Genomic DNA, 19,526 nt, shown 5'->3' with positions numbered 1-19,526 from the left:
GCAAGGGAAGAACAAAATGTTTAGCAATAAATATATAGGTTAATTATGAATGATGCATAATATACAGTATATTTAGGGGCCTGTGTCCACGGGTACTTGTTCGGTAATACTGTGATCCTCCACTAGGTGGCACTCCACGTAAAAACAATGGGACATGGTGAATGGCCATGAAGGGATCAAGGTTTGGCAATCATCTAGACATGTAGTATGAACAATCACCATAACACAGCAAGACTGACATCCGTTATGCTTCCATTTTTAGGATTCGCAACAGCTGCACAGCGAACGCAGCTGCGTACTATTTTGGCATAGGAGTGACCCATACTGTGGCTGGTGACCGAAAGTGGAGGGTGGGCAGGGAGGAAAAGTGGTCATGGACAGATGGAAAGCTGGTGCATCACATACAAAAACACACGTTTTTACTGAAGGTAACACTGTAGTTTGACCAACCCAAAGATAAAAATGTACCCCATCTCAATGCATTTGAAGGACTTAAAAAAATGATTGTTTTTCAACAGACAAGAGAATTTGTCTATTGCACAGTTAGGTTTGTTACCCACAATTCTTCTTTGAAGGTATATAAAATGACTGGGAAATGGGACATCCACTGGACAGTTGAAGTAGTGAGGGGAAAGCTTAAACCTAAAAATAATAACTGTCTTTATGAAGTACTGGGCAAGTGAGAAAGAGAAATGCAAGCATGTGAATCGTAGAAAGACAGGTGGAGACAAGTAACCCTGGCGAACGGGTTTTTCACCTGCTGCTGATGTAAGGCCGTGGGAAAGAATCCTTACCTGCTTGCCTAAAGTAATTAGTCTAGCTCAAACCGGGTCCTCAGTTTTGGTTGAGACTGGTTTCCTGCCAATAGCCTCGGTGGAGAGGTCGAAGTGAGAACATAATACAAAGGAGTCATTTCTACCCGGCAATTGAACAAGGTTACAGCTATGGACAAAAAAAAAAAAAAAAAAAAAAAGGGGGGAAGCACTTAAACTCCCCTCTTCAAATCATGTCCAATTTCTTCCAATATATCCCTAATTCCTCACGAATGCCATAATAATAAAAAAAAATTATAATAATAAAAAAAAAAAAAAAAAAAAAAAAAAAAAACCTTTCACCAATTAATTGGCAAACACCAAGGTGCAGATCTTTGATATCGTTGTGAAATGAGACACAGGTGGAAAATCCGGGTTCAGAAAGCAAAATTCCACTCCGGGATTTTGGGCCAACAGCATGAATTTGGCTGATTAGCCTCAACCCAGAGGGAGGGTTGGGTAAATAAATAGAAGAAGTAGGGAAATGACTATAATATGTGAAAAGGAAAAAAATATATATATATATGGCAAAGCCGCCAAAATTTAAAAGATTTGGCGGAGATGCGACATTACTGAGAGGATTCAAATATAATCAATAAGTTATCAACACACAGAGGGATAAGTGTGCCTGGTAAAAAAACGCACAGCCGTCAGTATCAAAATGAAGGCAAAACAGCACACAGTCACAGGGACCGGACACAGTCAAAATCGCAGCATATCCAACCACGACTTCCACCATTCCTCTTTGCTTTCTTCAACTCTAACACAATTGAAAAAGGTCATATGTAACATATTTAACCACAAATAAGGCATTTTAAAGGAGAGTGGGGGGGTGTAGTGTAAACAAAGCTGTACACAAACGATATGAAGCATCATCAGGATATTTCGGCCAGCCGCTGCAGCAGACCGGAGAAGCCGGCCGCCTGCTGGGAGAGTTCGGCCACGCGGTCCACCATTTCCTGCGTCGCCGAGACCGACGGGTAGTTTTGTGCGGCACCCTTGGTCGCCACGACGACCGCCTTCAGGGCCTGGCAGAGTCGCCCCCCCGAAGTCGTTACCTGAAGGGTTGGAGACAGACAAGCCGCGAGGAGAGGAGGGTTGAGTTTTCCCCGATTCTAGTTCAAATTCATCTCGAATCACAGTCTTATCAGTACACGATGCAAAGCCTGAATGGCCTCTTATCTGGAACCCTTAATTCAGGGTTCATTCTGGCATTACAAAATGAAATTCAAGGCCTATGAAGTACTTCATTTTTTTTTTTTTTTTTTAAGCTAAATTTTTCCCATTTTCAAGGACTTCACGCAAAACATAGTTAATATTTATGAATTAAAATACAATATAATCTTGATCTCATTGTCTATAATTTATATATAGTATATATTATATATCTATAATTCATCTTATTGTCATCTACTATTATAAATTTCTATTTCCAACCATGCTGGATTAATTTGACATTTTCCCAGTATCACCTAAAATTGTATTATGTTATAATTTGAATAACAAAAACAGGGGGAATATCACAGGTTTTCAAGCGCTTCGGCACAAAGGGGGGCTATTTTCAAGGCATTCCAGCGCTTTCATCTCTGAGGACGAAATCCAAGCACTTCAAGCTCCCCAAGGGCTCGGTAAAGACCCGGCAGGAACCCCGTAACTAGTCCCAGCGAACTAAAGACCCCGAAATAAATGACACGGTGAAAAAAAACCAAAAAAACAACAACGTCCGATGGGCCTCGCCCCTCCGCCCTAACCTTGGTCCTGAGATCGGGGGAAGACAAGAGGCGGGAGAGCGTGTCCCCGATGAACACCAGCTTGTGGGCGGTGACGATGAGGCTCTTCCCCCTGGCGACGAAGACACGGGGCGGCTGGTTGCCCCGCACGCTGCTGAAGAGCACGTCGATGGAGTCGGCCAAGCAGGAGAGGTGAGCCAAGCTCTGCGAGGAGTAGAAGGAGAGCAGCTCCGAGTCCTCCAGGGAGAGGGACACGGGCAGCGGCGGGGAAGGGGTTAACTGGGCGGAGAGAGGGTAAAGAGGGGACCGGTTCAGTGCGGTTTCGGGGGGCAGCTGCGGCACACGTGGGCTTTTTCCTTTCAGATGCACGGAGAAAGAGACCGCAACACGCAAAGTAAAAGTCGGCACAATTGTGTTCCTTGGCCGCCACTTTGTCCGAAAGGCTCGTGTTGATTGCCGTGAATCACAAACAACCACTTGTTCGGTGTCAGTTGCAGAAGACGGGAATTAGAAGAAAAAAAAAGGTCGCAAGACAAACAATTCAGCGAGGAAATCAAATAAATAAATAAATAAATAAATCCGTCCATCCATAAAATGACTTCATTCTTAGGCAACCGAAGGAGCCAAATGAGATAATGGCTGTCTTGCCGTTTTGATTGTATCTGGGCTTTAAATTTGACGCTGGATGTTCCCAAGCAAGGGGGGTAGGGGTGGGGAGAGGGGTGTTTGTGTGAGAGGAGTGTGTGATAATACTCAGACAGGCTTAGACTGGTCGAGGTGCCAAAGAGCAGCGGAACCGCCAACAATCTGGCAAGCCGGAGTAATGACTCACTGGCCACCAGCAAAACAATGCATGCGTGCACGCACCAAATTAATGACTTATCTGTGTAGCATGTGTGTGTGTGTGTGTGTGTGTGTGTGTGAGCGCGTGTGTGTGTGCATGGGCTCAAGCGTTTATGTCTTCGCAAACCGTTAGTAAGTCAGAAGTGCCTTGTGAGGGAGTAAACACTCTTGCAATAATACGTGTGCAGTAACACTGTACAAACTAACAACCTAGTAAATACATATAATTATTTATAACTATAATTTATACCCATACCAATCACCTATGCTGTACATAGGATCGCATTGTATATTTTATTATTGTTACTTATAAATTTTAATTTTTTTCTTCAAACTGTTAGGCTTGTTTTTTTTTGTTTCGTTTTTGAAATCCTAATTGTCTTAATTGTCCTAATTGTTGACACGCACCAATAATCACTACGACACATCCCGACTACATGTAAATGCAGCGGAATAAAGTAATTCTGATTGATCATTCGGGTATCACACGCACACGCACGCGCACGCTTACTCTGGGCTCTGCGGTGATGGTCTGCCCGTTCTCGGTTGGTGTGTCGGGGGGCGGCTCTGGTTTCCCCTGGTGTGAGCAGGGAAAAAAAAAAAAGCTTAAATTTACATAAAAATAAATAAATTAAATAAAAATAAAAAGGAGGTATGTTTACGGACGAGGCAGAGAGCGCCCGGCGCAGATTCCACCCGTGGAAAGAAAACTAACGGTGAGGAAGCCGACAGCAGAGATGAGAGGAGAGCGGCACGGACGTAGCACAGGACAAGAAAAACAGAGGGCAGGAAATACACGGGAGGCACGTACCCAAAAGGAAGCCTTTATGAATAATAAATCAGCGAGGGGGGAAAAGAAAATGTACTTCCTCGAATAAAATCTACTTGAAGCCACAGCCAGGAGTGAGATAATACACATTAAGGCTGGGTGTAGAGTTGAGAGCTGATCAGGGATGAGTTGATCTAGGTTTGATTTTAATTGGAACGACCCTTAATTCATGAATTAACCAACCCTAACCCCGCTTAACAAATGAAGCTATTAAACCCATAAATTGTGATTACAACCTCAACCTGCTGTTCATTTTGGTCGTTCCCCATGAAATGAAGAGCGACAATATTAATCTCTCCCAATAAGACCAATCATAACTTCTTTCTCTACTTTTGAGCGAAAATAAAGTGGATATCAAGCTCATGACAAAGAACGCTTTCAACAAAATATATACACACAGTATATGCTGCTTCAGAAATATGTTCAATACGTTGCTGAATTTGTAATGTCTTGATAATTCTTCATCGCTCTTAAAAAAAACAAAACAAAAAAAAAACCTCTTTCATCATTTCCCATCCGTCCAAGACATGCTTTTATTTCGACAATTGAAACCACCACACTGGTGACATTTTGAATTAATCCCCAATTCAACTTTAAATACCAGTTTAAAGTAAGCAGCCCACCCTAAAACCAGGTGGTTCCGCGTGGGTGCTTTTCTGACACACAAAAGCGGTTTCCACTCAGACTGACCTGCAGCTTGACGTAGCCCACGCTGTCCCCAGTGGGTACGGGCGCAGGGGTGGGGGTCAGGCCGATCCCTGCGTACTCATTACTGGGGTCCTCCTCTCCCTCGCTGGGACCCAATGTCAGAGTCACGCACTGGGTGGCAGGAGGCAAGGGGAACGAGGGCTGAGGGGTCGGGGGTAACGGTCTCTCCTGGATCCAGCTACCTTTGCGCGAGCCCATCCCTACCCCCGTCGACTTCCCCTCAGCGAGCGGGAGCGCTGGCAGCGGCCTGCGGGACAGGGACTCCTGGGAAGGCAGGCGGGGACGCCCCTGCGCCTGCAGGAGGAGGGTGCTTTCCTCGAGGACCCGCTGCACCAGCGTCAGCAGGCCGTCAGTCGGCGGGGAGCTCCCGATAGCCGACAGCGCGGGCAGGAGGTCGGAGAGACGGGCCCAGGCCTGCTGGAGTGGGGGCGGAGGGTCCCCGGAATGGCTCGCCTTCCAGGTGGACAGGATGTCGGCTAGAGATGTGGACAGGTCCCGTGCGGATAACGCCGGGGCGGGGCACGAGGCCGCACTGAGCACCGACTGGACCAGACCGGAGAGAGAAGCTCTCCACTGGACATCGCCGGAGCCGTTGCTCGAGACAGAGAGGCGGCGAGTGGAGGTGGAGGAGGCTGAGGATGAGTGAGGCAGGACGTCTACGGTGAGAGCGGGCATGTCGTAGATGCCGCAGTCGGGCTGCGAGGGGTTCCCCACGTGGCCCCCAGTACAGACTTGCTTCTCTGAACCGGGGATGCCGTACAGCTGGCCCCCCAGGGAGCCCTCCTCCCCAGGGAGGCTGGAGGTGGACTCTCCCGGGCCCAGACCAGGGAGGGTAGGGACGCTGTAGACATCATCGTCCGCCTCCTCCACGGAAAGCACAGAGCCATTGTGCTGAGCGTCTGAGATGGACATGTTCAGAGTTATGGTGGGGACGTCATAGACCTGTAAGGGAGGAGCAAAACGCAAACAGCGGAGCTCAGAATAATGTGTTGATGTTTGCACCATTAGTGTGTGTGTGTGTGTGTGTGTGTGTGTGTGTGTGTGTGTGTGTGTGACCCCTGCCCAGTGGCGGTCTAAAGCACAGCTACCAAATACAGGGTTCCAGGAAAACCTCTAACAACTATAAATACACAAACTAATACTCCAAACTTAAAAGTAAAATCTTTCTGCTTCTCCTCTTGGCACAATGTTGTATCATCATGGTAAGACTTCAAGGCAGCCGTTCCCGTTGCATGCAGGGAAGTCCAGGCGGGACGCTGTGGTAAATCCCTGGCATGGACCCTGACAAACGGGCACGCCTGGGAGAAAAATAGCAGCAGCAGCCGCCGCAACGGCGGCGGCAGTGCTCCAACTGGACGGACTGGCTTCCACGGCAGACAGAGACAGGTGCAGCCTTGCCCTCCGGCGGGTGGGGGGTGAAGAGAGACACAGTGGAATTTGTGGAGAAATGGTGGCAGGGCATTTTCAATGTATCTTTTATCATAGATCACTGTCTGGATTTGTTTAATCACGGTGACGCCACAGTGAAACTGACGTTAAACGTTAAAACTTCCCCAACCCTATGAACAGAGTAATGTAAACAAACCAAAGGAGCCACCCCACGCAGAAAAACACCAGGGGAGTCGACGTGGGTGTTTCGTTACTTAATGAGCAAGCTTCGCGGCTAGATCCGTCTACTTTTCTTCTCCAAACTTGCCAAAATCTGGCAACTATTCCGATCATCTAATATTAATAATAGTCGACGATAAATTGTCAAATCTGGGGGGGGGAGAAGGATCTTTCCCTTTCATGAACCTTAAATCGCAGAAATACTTTACACAATCCCCACACTCAAGTTCATTGTCGCCGTCTGTGGGTGACGACACACAACGGAACCAATAAGGAACTCTCCTCGTAGGGCAGAGTTGGGGAAACAGCACAGAATGCATCCGGGGGGGGATGGACGGCGAGTACAGCATTTACCTCTGACGCCGGGTCAGCCTGCGGGGGTACGGCACGGGGGGTGTTGTAAATGCCGTCGTCATCGAGCGCGGGTGGGGCAGGACGCTGCCACCTGCCGCTGGGCGGGGTGTCGTACACCTACCAGGAGGAGCAATGAGCGCAGCCAGCAAAACGGTCAGATTAGTCATTGGGAAACCTTCCAGCAAATGAGATGAAGGGTCAATCTGAGAGGTGTCAAATATGTTTTCTAAACTCCGTGGTCCAAACCAGTGTTTTGCAGCGTTTTGTTTGAGTAGAAATCAAAACCAAAACGGAGCAACCAAACCACCTGGGAAACTTTTGGTGTGACTGGCGGAATCACTCCTACAATAAGCATCTAACAATAACAGTGCTCAAAAAACAATGCTTGTTATTTTATTTTAAAACCAATTTCCCTTCCATAGTTATTTGCTTACAAATTAATTATTAGGTATTTATGGAGTGGTGTGCCATCCTAAAATACATGCAACTGAACAGAGATTCATTTAATTTAACCAGAAACAAAAATGAAGAATCTCAAGCAAAAATACAATTTAAAAGCAAGCCGGGTTTTGGTCTTACAACAGAAAATGGAACTGCTATGGATTGGACACCATCCCTTACCTGGTCATCCACAGGATCCTCATAATCTGTATTCTCCCCCTTTTTGTTCTGCACATTGTTCTCCCTCTCCAGGCCTCTAAAGGAGTCGTCTCTCCCCTGAGGGGCTCCACTGGGACCAGCTCCCTCCTTCGACACGTGCTTAACAGCGGGTTGAAGGGCTGGTGATTGGGCTGTTTGTTGCATCTCTTTTCTGGTAACGCCTCTTACTGGTGGCGCTGGGGGAGGGGGTTTGCGGGCAAAATTTGGCGATCCGGGGACCCTGACTTGCCCCGCTCGGACCAGCAACGGGGAACCCCGGTGACAGGCCGGGCCGGGCTTGCTCCGAGCCACAGCGGAGTTGGCAGGGAGACCTTTCAGCTGGGGTCTGGGAGACGCTTGGGCAGGCGACGACAGCTGTTGGTGGGCCAGCAAGGGCGAGGCTGCTACTGGAGTCTTGTGAAGGCTTGATCCAACAGCTGTGGGGGTCTGGTACACCTCGAGTGTCTCTGGGCCCACTTTGGGCTGGGGGGTGAGGGGTGTCCCATTTACTATGGCGGCACCACTGCAGCAGACAGCCGTTGACTGTGTGGAGCCCCCTGTTGGCGTCTGGTACACATCGTCACCGGCCAGCGGTGTACCTCTCGGTACCAGATAGCAACTGTCAGAGTGGCCTGCTGCCACTGTTTCTCTCGGGACTAAGTAGGTGTTTTCCTCAGAGTCATCAGCTGCCCTGGGAACTCCGCTTGGGGAGAGGTATACAGCCTCAGAGGCCAGGAGCCCTCCTTGCTGTCTTGCTCCAACAACTGCGGGTGTTGGAGTTGTGGGAGTCTGGTAGAGGGTCCCCGACTCTGTACCCCTTCCTCTGAGGGAGGGAGAGCGCGGCCGCCCCGCCAACCCGACATCCCAGTCGGGTCTGGGCCGGGTGCCGGAGCTGGAGTGGGACCGCGGGCGGCCACCCTCTACTCTACGGAGTTCCCCAGGCCGTGTGCCTGCAGTCCCTGCCGGACTCTGGTATAGTCCCTCACCAGCGCTGGATGGCGCACGGTACACACCCTCTATGTCCTCAGCACTCGCGCTCACTGCCGTCCGAGCGAGCGGGGGGCAGGGAGACAGATAGACAGAGTCCTCACTGGGGCCCCGGCGGAGGTCGGAGCCCGGCGGCGGCGCCGTCTGCAGGAGGCGGAGGCGGTTGGCGGGGGCGATTCCCTGTCTGCCGTGCAGTGAACAGAGCCACCATCCCGGGCTGCCACTCTGCTCTTGCTCTAGAACCATCAAGATGTCACCCTTCCGGAAGGCCAGCTCCTCCGGGCTTTCCGCCGTGTTGTCAAACAGCGCCTTCGCAAGCACCGTCTGGATGAGGCGAGAAGCACCATTAGGAAATGAAAAAGATCCAAATAAATAAGAAAGCCTCACACAGTCCAACATATACACAAATGTGCACACAGGCTGGATAAAGACTTGATTGGGTTGAATAGTCTAGATTGACACAGGCTTCTGTGTTATCCTCTATGCTGCAAACAAACAAGTACATTGACACTGCAACACCAAGTCAGGAGGGGAAAATGGCTGATTGTCAACATTGAGCGAATGGAAATGTTTAAGTTAATTTAAAATCAGTGTGACTGATAAAATAAAGGTGTGGGTGACAAAATCCTGTATGTTAAGAGGGCCACAAAACATGACCACGAACTGTAAATCAAAATGCACATTTTTAGTGGGCTACTAAATCAGGGAGGGGGTTGACCAATGACCAAATGGACAAGGGGGCTTAATGGTAATGAGAGAAAAGAGCCAGAGGGGGGAGGGGAGAGGAGGCACATCTGTCCCTTGGTGTTTAGGGTTTAATTGCGATCCCAAAGCCAGAGAGTCAGGCCCCCCTTTCATTTTCTAAACCAACCCCCTGGGGACAGCTGTGCTCCATTCAGCCATGTGGGACCCCCGGTCTAATGGGGAGAGCTGCTAAAAAACATATTCAAACATATTCAACGAGGACAAAACAAAACAAATTTAATTTTAAAATTTTCAATTTTAGGAAGATTAAAAATAAATGAACAAAGTTGAACTCAATATCTGATCGCACTGAATGGAACCCGAAGCCGTCACGGTACTCACCGAGAGGGACATGTTTCTGGTGGGTCTCAAGGCAACGCGGTGGATCTCCTAAAAGCGTCACAGTCCTGGCAGGTCGAGGAGGTGGAGGGGGACGAGGGGGTCATCCATGGAGATCAGAACCGCCTCCGATGGGGGAGAAACTTGCTGCCGCCGCACCGCTGCCGCTGCGGGCGAGACATCTCCGTCGGGCTGCTGCGAGATCTGCCGCCCGTGTGACGAAACGGTTATGCCCCGATATATTGATCATTGGGTTTATTGAGCGCTTTCTATCGATCGATCGATCGATCGATCCACGCCCAGCGAAAGCAGCGCTTGAAAGCGACCGCTCGCGTTAGCTTGGCTTGCTAACTCAACAACGTATCACGGTACAAACGGGCTAGCTGGCGTGGACCACTTGACCCATATCCAGTTTAAATCGCAAATAGCCCTGGTGGTTACACGGTGTAGCCGCGGCCTAAAGCCGTCTCTCCAATGCCCAATAGCACCCACCGCCCCCTAAAAATAAAAACAAAGCCCATGACAACTGGAGTTACCCACCTCAGCAGATCAGTCGGCCGGGGAGCCCCAGCTGGAGTAGAACCATGTCCCTAAAAGAAAAAATCCTCTCTCGTGTGGTGCCGTCGAAGAAGCTGAAAGTTGAGCCCCGGGAGCCGCGCGGTTCCACTCCGTCTCACTGGGGGGAAGGAAGGAGAAAAAAAAAAAAAAAAAAAAGGTGAAACCATCGGCGCTCAGTCGTTCCCGGCAGCGACAACGTTGTTTCCGCCTCCTCGGACCTGCGCACATTTCACGGGCGTGGAAAGAAAGGGCGCAGGGTGGGGGTAAGCGCGGCGGTTATGTCCATCCTTCGCGCTGTGGATCTGGCTGGGAGGGTCGGATTGCGTTGCGTTCGTAGATGTGGCCCATATTTAGGCTCGCAAAGCGGCAGGTTTGAAAAAACAGAAGAATAAATAAAACGTAGAAAAACTCGTATTATTGAACGCATGTTCATTGTTTTATCAATTTTATTGTCAAATTCATAAATATATGAATACATAATATATATCCTAATGCTATTTGTTCGACAAATGTATTTACTCATTTATCTTTTAAATATTTAGTGATAATGATTGAAAATGATTACTGATAATTGCTCACTATACTATCCGTTAATTTTTAAATCATGATAATAATGATTAATAATCAAAATAAAAGCCCTTATTTGGAAAACACGGACACTTACGCTGCATTCCCTTGACGTCGGAACTCGGAAAATCCATGCTCTTCCTTGGGAAAGTGCAACTGAACGGCCATTTCAATCGGAATTTCGAAGCAAATCACTCCGACCCAAGTCTCCCGGGATAACATACCTGATTGCCTGAAGTTCCCTTTGTGTGGTTTTGTGATCAACACGTTTAAATTCGATTTAAACTACTCTTTATCCTTAGCTCCTGTGCGGATGCTTGTAGTCAAAGTCACCAGCTTGCCGAATAAACATACAGTTACTCTGGCTTCATGTTTACCAAGAACAGAGGCGATGGAATACATTTTTTAGCTCGGAAGCACAAATTTCCGAGTTTTATGGAATGCAACATTAGCCAGAACTTACCTGTATCACATTACCTGGATCAAAAAACACTAGATCGTTCTTGACTGTCATGATCAACCTTTAAACGATCTCCCAACTGCAGCATATTAATATCCTTTTCTGGACCTAAAGGGTAAGGTCAAGCTAACATTATAAATATCATTTATACATAATATTCATATTAACTTGTCATACGTCGATGCAGAGTTACTCCTGTGTTTTTTTTTCTTGTAAAAATTCAGATTCAATTTCACAATCCAGCCCCAAAGGAAATAACGACGGTGAAGGCAGCTTCCAAGTCAATTTAATGCTGAATCGAGCAGACGATTCATAGCGTCTGTTTTATGGTGCATTCAAATTCCTCTGAATTTTTATACTTTTCTTGTACTTATAGTAATCAAACCACTGTAATTATAACTGTCAAACCTGGACTAGATTTTAATAAAAATCCTATATTACATTTATAACACTGATTTGTGAAAGTATTATTGTACTTGTGAAAACAAGAACAAGGTGGATTTGACTATTTTTCCACACTGGCTACAAAAAACTGGTAAATGTTAAAAACTTCTGTATTTGGAAAATACAGTAAAATACACTTTGTTCCTATTTTCACAAATAGAACAATACTTTCACAAATCAGAAACGGTGATAAATGCAATATGGCCTCTTATAAAAATCGAGTGCAGGTTTGACAGCTATAAGTACGGTAGTTTTTGAAATGTACCTCGTTTTATGTGGCCAGTGTGGAGAAAATCCAGCAAAATCCACCTTGTTCTTGTTTTCACAAATAGAATAATACTTTTACAAATCAGACACTGTGTGGGAATGTTGTGGTTTCGGCAGTCAAAGCTGTCCTAGGTGTAGGTAATTGGGGCCCAGGAAGAGCGTGGCTGCATACCTGTTGACCGTTGGTTGGTCTAACGAGCAACAGGTAAAACCCACATCCCCACACACACTGAAGAGAGGAGCCCTTGTCATGACACATGTCCATCTGCTCCTGGGCTTATTCCAACTAGCCCACTCTCTACAATAAACTATGTGTCTGAAACCCAATCGACTGCGTCTCTGTGCCGGAGGTCCCTGAAAACACCACTTGGGTGTAGGGGCAAGGGACTCAGCAGCAGCCCCCTCCCGAAGCAGCAGAATCCAGGGTGTACAGTGGAGGACCAGGGGAGAAGCAGTCTCAGCAACCACCACTGCTAACCGCTGACAGCTAGCTGCTCCACCCAGCAGCCACCGCCGGGACAATGCAGCAAGCCAGGCCACCCCGCCAAGCAGCCCCCGCAACAGCCAAGTCCAGCCGCGGCTCCACCAGCCAGCACCGCAGCCCGAGGCCCCACTCCCGGAAGGGAGGAGGGGAGTCTGTCGCCACCCTGAGGGAACATCGCTGATGGACCATGCTGTTCCGAGGGATCAGGTCCCCTGAGAGGAGACCAGTTTTTTTTTGTTCTTTTTGGACATTTGTTGGTTTAAGGTACGGGATCCCTGTTTCAGAGTCCAGAGTTTTGTTTATTTAATGTATAGGAACGCTGTGTCAGAGTCTGTCCTTTTAAGGTATCGCAACCCTGTGTCAAAGTCTGATTTTTCTCCCTGGCCTCAGTTTGGTGTCAGGGGTATGTGGTGTGGGGATGGTGTGGTTTGAGCAAGCACACCTGTCCTGGGTCTAGGTAATTGGGGCCCAGGATCAGGGTGTCTGTACACCTGTTGCTCGTTGGTTGGTCCAATGAGCAACAGGTAAAACCCCCATCCTCACACACACACAGGAGAGGAGCCCTTGTCATGACGCATGTCCATCTGCTCCTGTCGAATTCCAACTACCCCTCTCTCTACAGTAAACTGGTGTCTACAACCCTGTTATCTGTGTCTCTGTGCCAGAGGTCCCTGAAAACACAACTTAGATGGTGTGTGGTCGGCGAAACTACCGCACTGTGTTAGAAATGCAAGATTCTTATTATAATCTAGTCCAGGTTTGACAGATATAAATACAGTAGTTTGAATACTATAAGTACAGATCTAGACATGGGTTTGAGGTGGTCTGCGTGTACAAAAATATCTAAAACGTCCAAGGAGTTATGAATGCACCATTAAAACAGATGCTGGAAATCAGCTGCTCGATTCAGTGTCGTAAAGACATAATCAATAATCTATCTATCATCTTACGTTCACGGACAGCCAGCTCAATCCGTCAGCGCCCTCTGACCCCGTTCCCCCATGCCCTGGTGAAACTTGTATTCCTCAGGTGATGTTTAGGACTGGCTTCAGGTGCATCGTGGCCAATTTTGTCCTCGGCCAAAGAAGCATGTCTCAAAGCAGTCTTGCTGGGCAGATTGCCATAGTTACCGCCTCTACAGATGGGTAAGACATAGTTTGTTGTTAAAATGATCCTCTCATCTCAATGTCTGTTCAAACACTTGTTTTGAGTTGATGCTGCCAATGCTCAGTCCTAGATTATGTGCATGCTGTTCACCCATAACTTTGGTGAACAGCATGCACATACAGTATGCCTTTGTTTTGGGTCAATCAATTATAATGATTTGAAGACATGTTAACTGTCTTTTGTGTCAAAATAAATAAAAATCAGAGGAAAAGGTGAGCCGTTGAGTAAGGGCACGTACCTGTAAGACAAATCCCCCTTTTCACTTCCTATCACTATACCTTACTGTAGCCTGGTATTGCCCCGATACCGTATCTGATAGTGGTACATTCCTGTCACGCAGATTTGGTTCAATTCCTTAAGCGACAGAATTTAATTCTGTTCCAGAATTGTCTTAATCAATGGTGTTTAATATAGTCTCACCTTCTCCTCAGAATCGGTCTGGCCACAGCTCAGGCCCTTGGCCAGAGAGGAGCCCATGTGGTGGTGAGCAGCCGGCATCAAGCCAACGTGGACAGAGCTGTGGCACTTTTGCAGAGCGGGAACATAGACGTGACCGGCACCACCTGTAATGTCGGAAAGAGTGAAGACAGAGAAAAGCTGGTCCAAAAGGTGAGCCTTCATTTGGTTGGCCTTTTGTTGTCGGCTCTACTTGGGTCGACGATGCCATAGCGTGAGAGCGTTTCTTTGTCATTGCAGACCGTGGAGCGTTTCGGGGGCGTGGATATCCTGGTCTCCAATGCAGCAGTCAACCCTTTCTTTGGAAACATCATGGACTCCACAGAAGCTGTCTGGGACAAGGTACAAAAAGACCCAAGCCCTGATACTGTGGGCGGGAGTATTGCCTTTTCTACAGTATTTAAAATGTATTAAATGTACTACGTTTTTCACGTTGACCTTGTGTAGTGGAAATTCTATCAACAAGTGAATTGGGCGATGCCAATATATGAAGGATAAATGGATAACTGCTCCTTCTTTCATCTATGCCTCTAGATCCTGGATATCAATGTGAAATCAGCGTTTCTACTGACCAAGCTGGTGGTACCACATATGCAGAAGAGAGGGTGAGAGACGAAAGGAGACTTGATTCGAATATTTTCTGAACACCACATTGAGCTTTCTTACTGTAGCTTCCTCTCTTGTGTTTTAGAGGGGGAAGTGTGGTGTTTGTGTCCTCTGTGACTGGTTACCAACCAGTGCAGGTACAACTGAATGGAACTATTCAAATCTAAAGAAATATCAAATTGTTTTCTTTTAGGCAGTAGCCACAAATTTGCACACACTGCAAAATGTTGTTTTTACAGTTAAAAAGTGAAGTTTTTCAATGGTTTCCGCTCGGTTGTGTTATCCTACACAATTCAGCTCGGTTTGTCTTCAACTTGAGTGAATGTCTTGAAAATCATAGTTTCTTGCCTCCTAGGTCCTTGGTCCCTACAGTGTGAGTAAGACAGCTTTGCTGGGGTTGACCAAGGCACTGGCCCCAGAGCTGGCTCAGAGCAACATAAGGGTCAACTGTGTGGCCCCTGGAATTATCAAGACCCAATTCAGCATGCCCGTGAGTAGACTCGTACACACCTCAACAGTGTATTCTACAGGATTTGTCCAATGCTTAACGATATTTGGCACACATTTCTTCATATGGCTGCATCATTTGTAAGCCCTGGTTTTTGCAATTTCATCACTGGAAGTTTACTTTTATAATTTAAATATCCCCAGTTATGGAAAAATAAGGACATCATTGAAGAGTTTAAGAAGCAGCTTTGTATCAAAAGGTACAGTACACTTACATTATTTACCCAATAGAATTGGAGCAAATGCATTTGAATGACATGGAAGCATGTACTGATGATATCTGTGTTCGTGTTTAGAATCGGGGAACCTGAAGAGATTGCCGGGGTGATTGCTTTCTTGTGTTCCAAGGAGGCTTCCTACATCACGGGGGAGACCATCACAGCTACCGGCGGGATGAGCTGTAGACTCTAACTGGATGGAAGTCAATGTTCAGCATGTGCGTTTCATGTATTCACATACAAATTACAGCACTTTCAAGTATTTCAAGAAATAATGGACATGAATGTATACCATTTGTAATCCTAAAGGGCTGACTCATATTCAGGTATACCAAGATTGATCACTTGCCCTGCAATTAAAAAAATATATAAAAAAATATATTGATATTCATAATAAATCTACAGGGATATTTCATTTGGGTTGAAGAATTCATTCTTAAACTGTTGCTTATGTGGAAGAAATGGTTGCCTCCTGATTGATGGTTGGAATTTGAAATGCTTGGCCGGTAATTTTGTAGTGTGAATAAATCAGACACATTTTCATGTTAAAAGGTGCTGACTATCCTTTTGTAAAATTTTATTTGAAAAAAAAATTTCATATTGTTGATAAACAACAAAATAAATTCAGTTGAGTATATTTATTCATTGTTTATTTAGTACAATATTTTTATACAATACCAGAAAGTACATGAAACAAGATTCACTTAATCCCCTAATCTTCTTGTGTAGCTCAAGAGCATTGTCCCCAAGCTTTGTCGTACATTGTTAAGATTAGAATTGATTAGTGTGATGAATCAGTAACAAATGATCACTTTTAAATTTAAAAACATTTCAGATGCACACAAAAAGACCCCACGACAATGTAAAGTACAGCAAGCAATGACATTTTGTGATATATTTGCAAGCAGGCTTCACCTACCAGTCTTCCATTTCATTGTATTATTCCATAATGAGCTTAGGATAGATAACTTTAATATTCCTTCATTAAAAGCACTTCAACGTTGAGGCAGATGGAACCATCTCTAGTTGGCCACAGCTTTGTGTTTCTAGGGACAAGCCATCGTGAGGACCATTCATCCTGACCTGCATAAACGTGCGGCACTCTGGAGAGCATCTTCCTCCATTATCTGTGTCCGTTAACGGGAGAGAGCAGATTTCGCCTCTCCATCCAAGGCTTCCAAAATTCCCGCAGGGTTGGCACGTAGGTGTCGTGTTTGGTCCTGTAGTAGGGCTTTCCAAACAGCTGATGGAGACAGAGGTTTTAGCTCAGGAAGGAAGAACAAGGTCCAAATAACCAGACCTAAGAATAGACTGCAGCTTGCGTCACATTGGCCAAAGTAGACTTTTTGTGATCACACGGCAGGCTAGCGAGGTTGATTATGAGGTCAATTCGCTGTGTCAAACGAGTCGACACCGATTTATCACCTAAACCTCCTAAAAGAATGGAGGGAGGGGGCATCCGTGGCTCTGGTCACGCCGGTCATTGAGCGGGATGAGTTTGGGCCGGGGGTTAAAAAAGCCACAGATCGCACCGCGACCCTGTTAAGTGACCATCTCTCTCCGTCCCAGAGGGCGGACGTAGCTGCACTTCAGTGTCGCTTCTCTGATGTTTTCTCCTCTCTGCCAGGCCTCACTCCCTCATACACCACCATGTGGAGACGACACCGGGAGTGAATGTGCACTCTCGGCCATATCACCTGCCCGAACACAAACGCAAGATCATGCAGGCGGGATTAGAGGCCATGCTGGACATGGGCATAATAGAGGAGTCCACAAGTGACTGGTCCAGTCCCATCTTGCTGGTGGGTAAGCCCGATGGGTCAGTCGGGTTCTGTGTGGACTACTGAAGGGGGAACGTAGTGTCCAATTTCGACGCCTACCCGGGTCGATATATTTCTTGACTGGTTCGGTACATCTTGTTTTTTCACGACACTGGATTTAACCAAGGGCTACTGGCAGATTCCCTTGTCTGAGGAGTCCAGGGAAAAATCTGCGCTCTCCACGCCTTTTGGCTTATGCCACTTTTGCACACTTCCATTCAGGTTGTTCAGTGCCCCAGCCACCTTTCAGAGACTCATGTACCGCATTCTGCGTCCGCATGTAGCATATGCTGCAGCCTACCTAGATGACATTATTATTCACAGCGACACCTGGGAGCGGCATATGCAGCATGTGGGCGCTGTGCTGTAGTCCCTGAGGCAGGCTGGGTTCACCGCCAACCCAAAGAAGTGTGCCATGGGACAGTGGGAGGTACGGTATCTGGGGTACCACTTGGACAAAGGCCTGGTCTGAACCCAGCTTGATAAAACCATTGCGGTCACAAACACACCAAGACCCAAGACTAATAAGGAGGTGAGGCAGTTCTTGGGGCTGGCCGGCTACTATTGGAGGTTTGGTGCGGGCTCTGATTGGGAGTTTTCTTCATATTTGTTTGTCTTACAGAGGAGATTGGCGCACAGACTCGTGAGCAGCCCAGGAGCAGAACGCCATTCCTCCTGTGCCCGAGAGGACTATTATCCCCAATTATTATAATAAATACTTAGTTATGTATATAATTGTGGCCTGCATGCTGGAGATTGAAATTAACAATAAAACTCTTGCCATGTCTGCACACCACAACCAGAAAGACTCCACCTCCCTCCCTAAACCCTTACCTGTGGGAAGGGTTTAGTGACCCCCACAAATTCATTCCAACGCTTTTTGTAAGACCTGAAATGAATCATTAACAATCTCATTATAAGGAAGATAGCATGACAACACTGGACCAGGAGTTTGGATAAAATGAGACACAAAAAGACCCCACGAGAATGTAAAGTACAGCAAGCAAAAAAGACATTTTGTGACGTATTTACAAGCAGGGTTCACCTACCAGTCTTCCTTTCCTTTGTATCATTCCATAATGAGCTTAGGATAGATAATTTTAATATTCCTTCATTAAAAGCACTTCAACGTTGAGGCAGATGGAACCATCTCTAGTTGGCCACAGCTTTGTGTTTCTAGGGACAAGCCATTGTGAGGACTGTTCATCCTGACCTGCATACACGTGCGGCACTCTGGAGAGCATCTTCCTCCATTATCTGTGTCCGTTACCGGGAGAGAGCAGATTCCGCCTCGCCATCCAAAATTGGTTTGGTCCTGTAGTAGCGCTTTCCAAACAGCTGACAGAGACATAGGTTTTAGCTCAGGGAGGAAGAACAAGGTCCAACTAACCAGACCTAAGAATAGACTGCAGCTTGAGTCACATTGGCTAAAGTAGACCTTCAACAAACTTAGAAGGAAAACCATGTTTATACACACTCTCACTTCATCTTCGGAATCTCCTACAAAGTCCTCATTGTCCGTAAGCAGTGAACTCTAAACATGGGAGTTAAACACATGAGCCGTTTCAGTTAGAGGACCAGGCGTGGACAGAGCTGATTGTAGCCTCAGCAGTGGTAATGTTTGTTCGGGTTGATCACCTGGGATTGCACAAGAACCGGTTTTACCTGGTACAACGGGACAGATTCTGTTTAATAGGAGCAATATGAAAGGAGTCAAAATAGGGATACAGTTCTATTCTTCAATACAAATGAAATGACTAAAACAATCGCTGGGTCTAGCAGGTGGCAGTGATGCTACTATACCCACATTACTTGAGTCATTTCTGTGATTGTTGTGAACTTTCAATACAACTTCTAGATTCAAGATTTCAAGCTTCAAGAGGTTTATTTGTCAAATATATATACATATACATATACAAAAAGGTAATACAGAGTGGGGGTACAAAATAAAAGTAAAGGGAATAGACTTATGTATATGGGATAGGCTATTTGTATATACAGATATGTGCAGTAAAGTGCATATGAATAAAGTGTGTGTGGAAATATACAGTACAATATATAACAGTACAACACAACAATACAGTAACACCGAACAGAACAGCAATACAGTGCAGTATGCAGTAAGCCAGTACAGTAATACAGTATGCAGTACAGACAGTCCTTATTGCTTGCGGGAAGAAACTCCGTCTCAGTTTCTCTGTTGTCACTGCGTAACTGTGGAGGTGCTTGCCCGACCGCAGCAGCTGGAACAATCCGTTGTTGGGGTGATGAGGATCCTTCATGATCCTGCGGCTCTGCTACTACACCTCCTGGTGTATAAGTCCTGCAAGGAGGGGAGGGTTGTTCCAGTAGTACATTGAACTGAACGCACCACCCTCT

At 46.6% G+C, this 19,526-nt stretch overlaps 2 protein-coding genes across 2 annotated transcripts; one reads left to right on the top strand and one right to left on the bottom strand.

The window, feature by feature from the left end:
• Positions 1–1,685: 1,685 nt before the first annotated feature.
• Positions 1,686–9,716, bottom strand: efs (embryonal Fyn-associated substrate). The gene is made up of 7 exons (XM_080023719.1): positions 9,597–9,716; positions 7,506–8,834; positions 6,885–7,001; positions 4,905–5,864; positions 3,897–3,962; positions 2,564–2,821; positions 1,686–1,870 (listed from the first exon to the last, which is right to left on the bottom strand). The coding sequence occupies exons 1-7, from the start codon at positions 9,606–9,608 to the stop codon at positions 1,688–1,690; spliced, it is 2,925 nt and encodes a 974-aa protein (XP_079879845.1). The 5' UTR covers positions 9,609–9,716; the 3' UTR covers positions 1,686–1,687.
• Positions 9,717–11,194: 1,478 nt separating this feature from the next.
• On the top strand, positions 11,195–15,954 carry LOC307247545 (dehydrogenase/reductase SDR family member 4-like). Its single transcript, XM_080023711.1, has 9 exons — positions 11,195–11,293; positions 13,403–13,518; positions 13,972–14,149; positions 14,237–14,338; positions 14,531–14,601; positions 14,688–14,739; positions 14,958–15,092; positions 15,254–15,309; positions 15,406–15,954. Exons 2-9 carry the CDS (start codon positions 13,406–13,408, stop codon positions 15,518–15,520), a joined length of 822 nt encoding a protein of 273 aa, XP_079879837.1. The 5' UTR covers positions 11,195–11,293; positions 13,403–13,405; the 3' UTR covers positions 15,521–15,954.
• Positions 15,955–19,526: the final 3,572 nt, after the last annotated feature.

The sequence above is a fragment of the Zeus faber genome (genome assembly GCF_960531495.2).
Source record: "Zeus faber genome assembly, chromosome: 22".
In the NCBI taxonomy this organism is placed as follows: Eukaryota; Metazoa; Chordata; class Actinopteri; order Zeiformes; family Zeidae; genus Zeus; species Zeus faber.
Note: the sequence above shows the minus strand (reverse complement) of the source record. Positions and strands in the feature narration are given on the sequence as shown.

Excerpts from the sequence above, each read along its gene's own strand:
- efs (XM_080023719.1), bottom strand. Across the intron at positions 7,002-7,505 it reads AGGATCCTGTGGATGACCAG|GTGTACGACACCCCGCCCAG; the intron begins GTAAGGGATGGT and ends TCCTCCTGGTAG. Across the intron at positions 1,871-2,563 it reads CCCCCGATCTCAGGACCAAG|GTAACGACTTCGGGGGGGCG; the intron begins GTTAGGGCGGAG and ends CCAACCCTTCAG.
- LOC307247545 (XM_080023711.1), top strand. The coding sequence starts at position 13,406 with ATGTTTAGGACTGGCTTCAGGTGCATCGTGGCCAATTTTGTCCTCGGC. Across the intron at positions 14,150-14,236 it reads GAGAAAAGCTGGTCCAAAAG|ACCGTGGAGCGTTTCGGGGG; the intron begins GTGAGCCTTCAT and ends TTGTCATTGCAG. Across the intron at positions 14,602-14,687 it reads CCACATATGCAGAAGAGAGG|AGGGGGAAGTGTGGTGTTTG; the intron begins GTGAGAGACGAA and ends CTTGTGTTTTAG.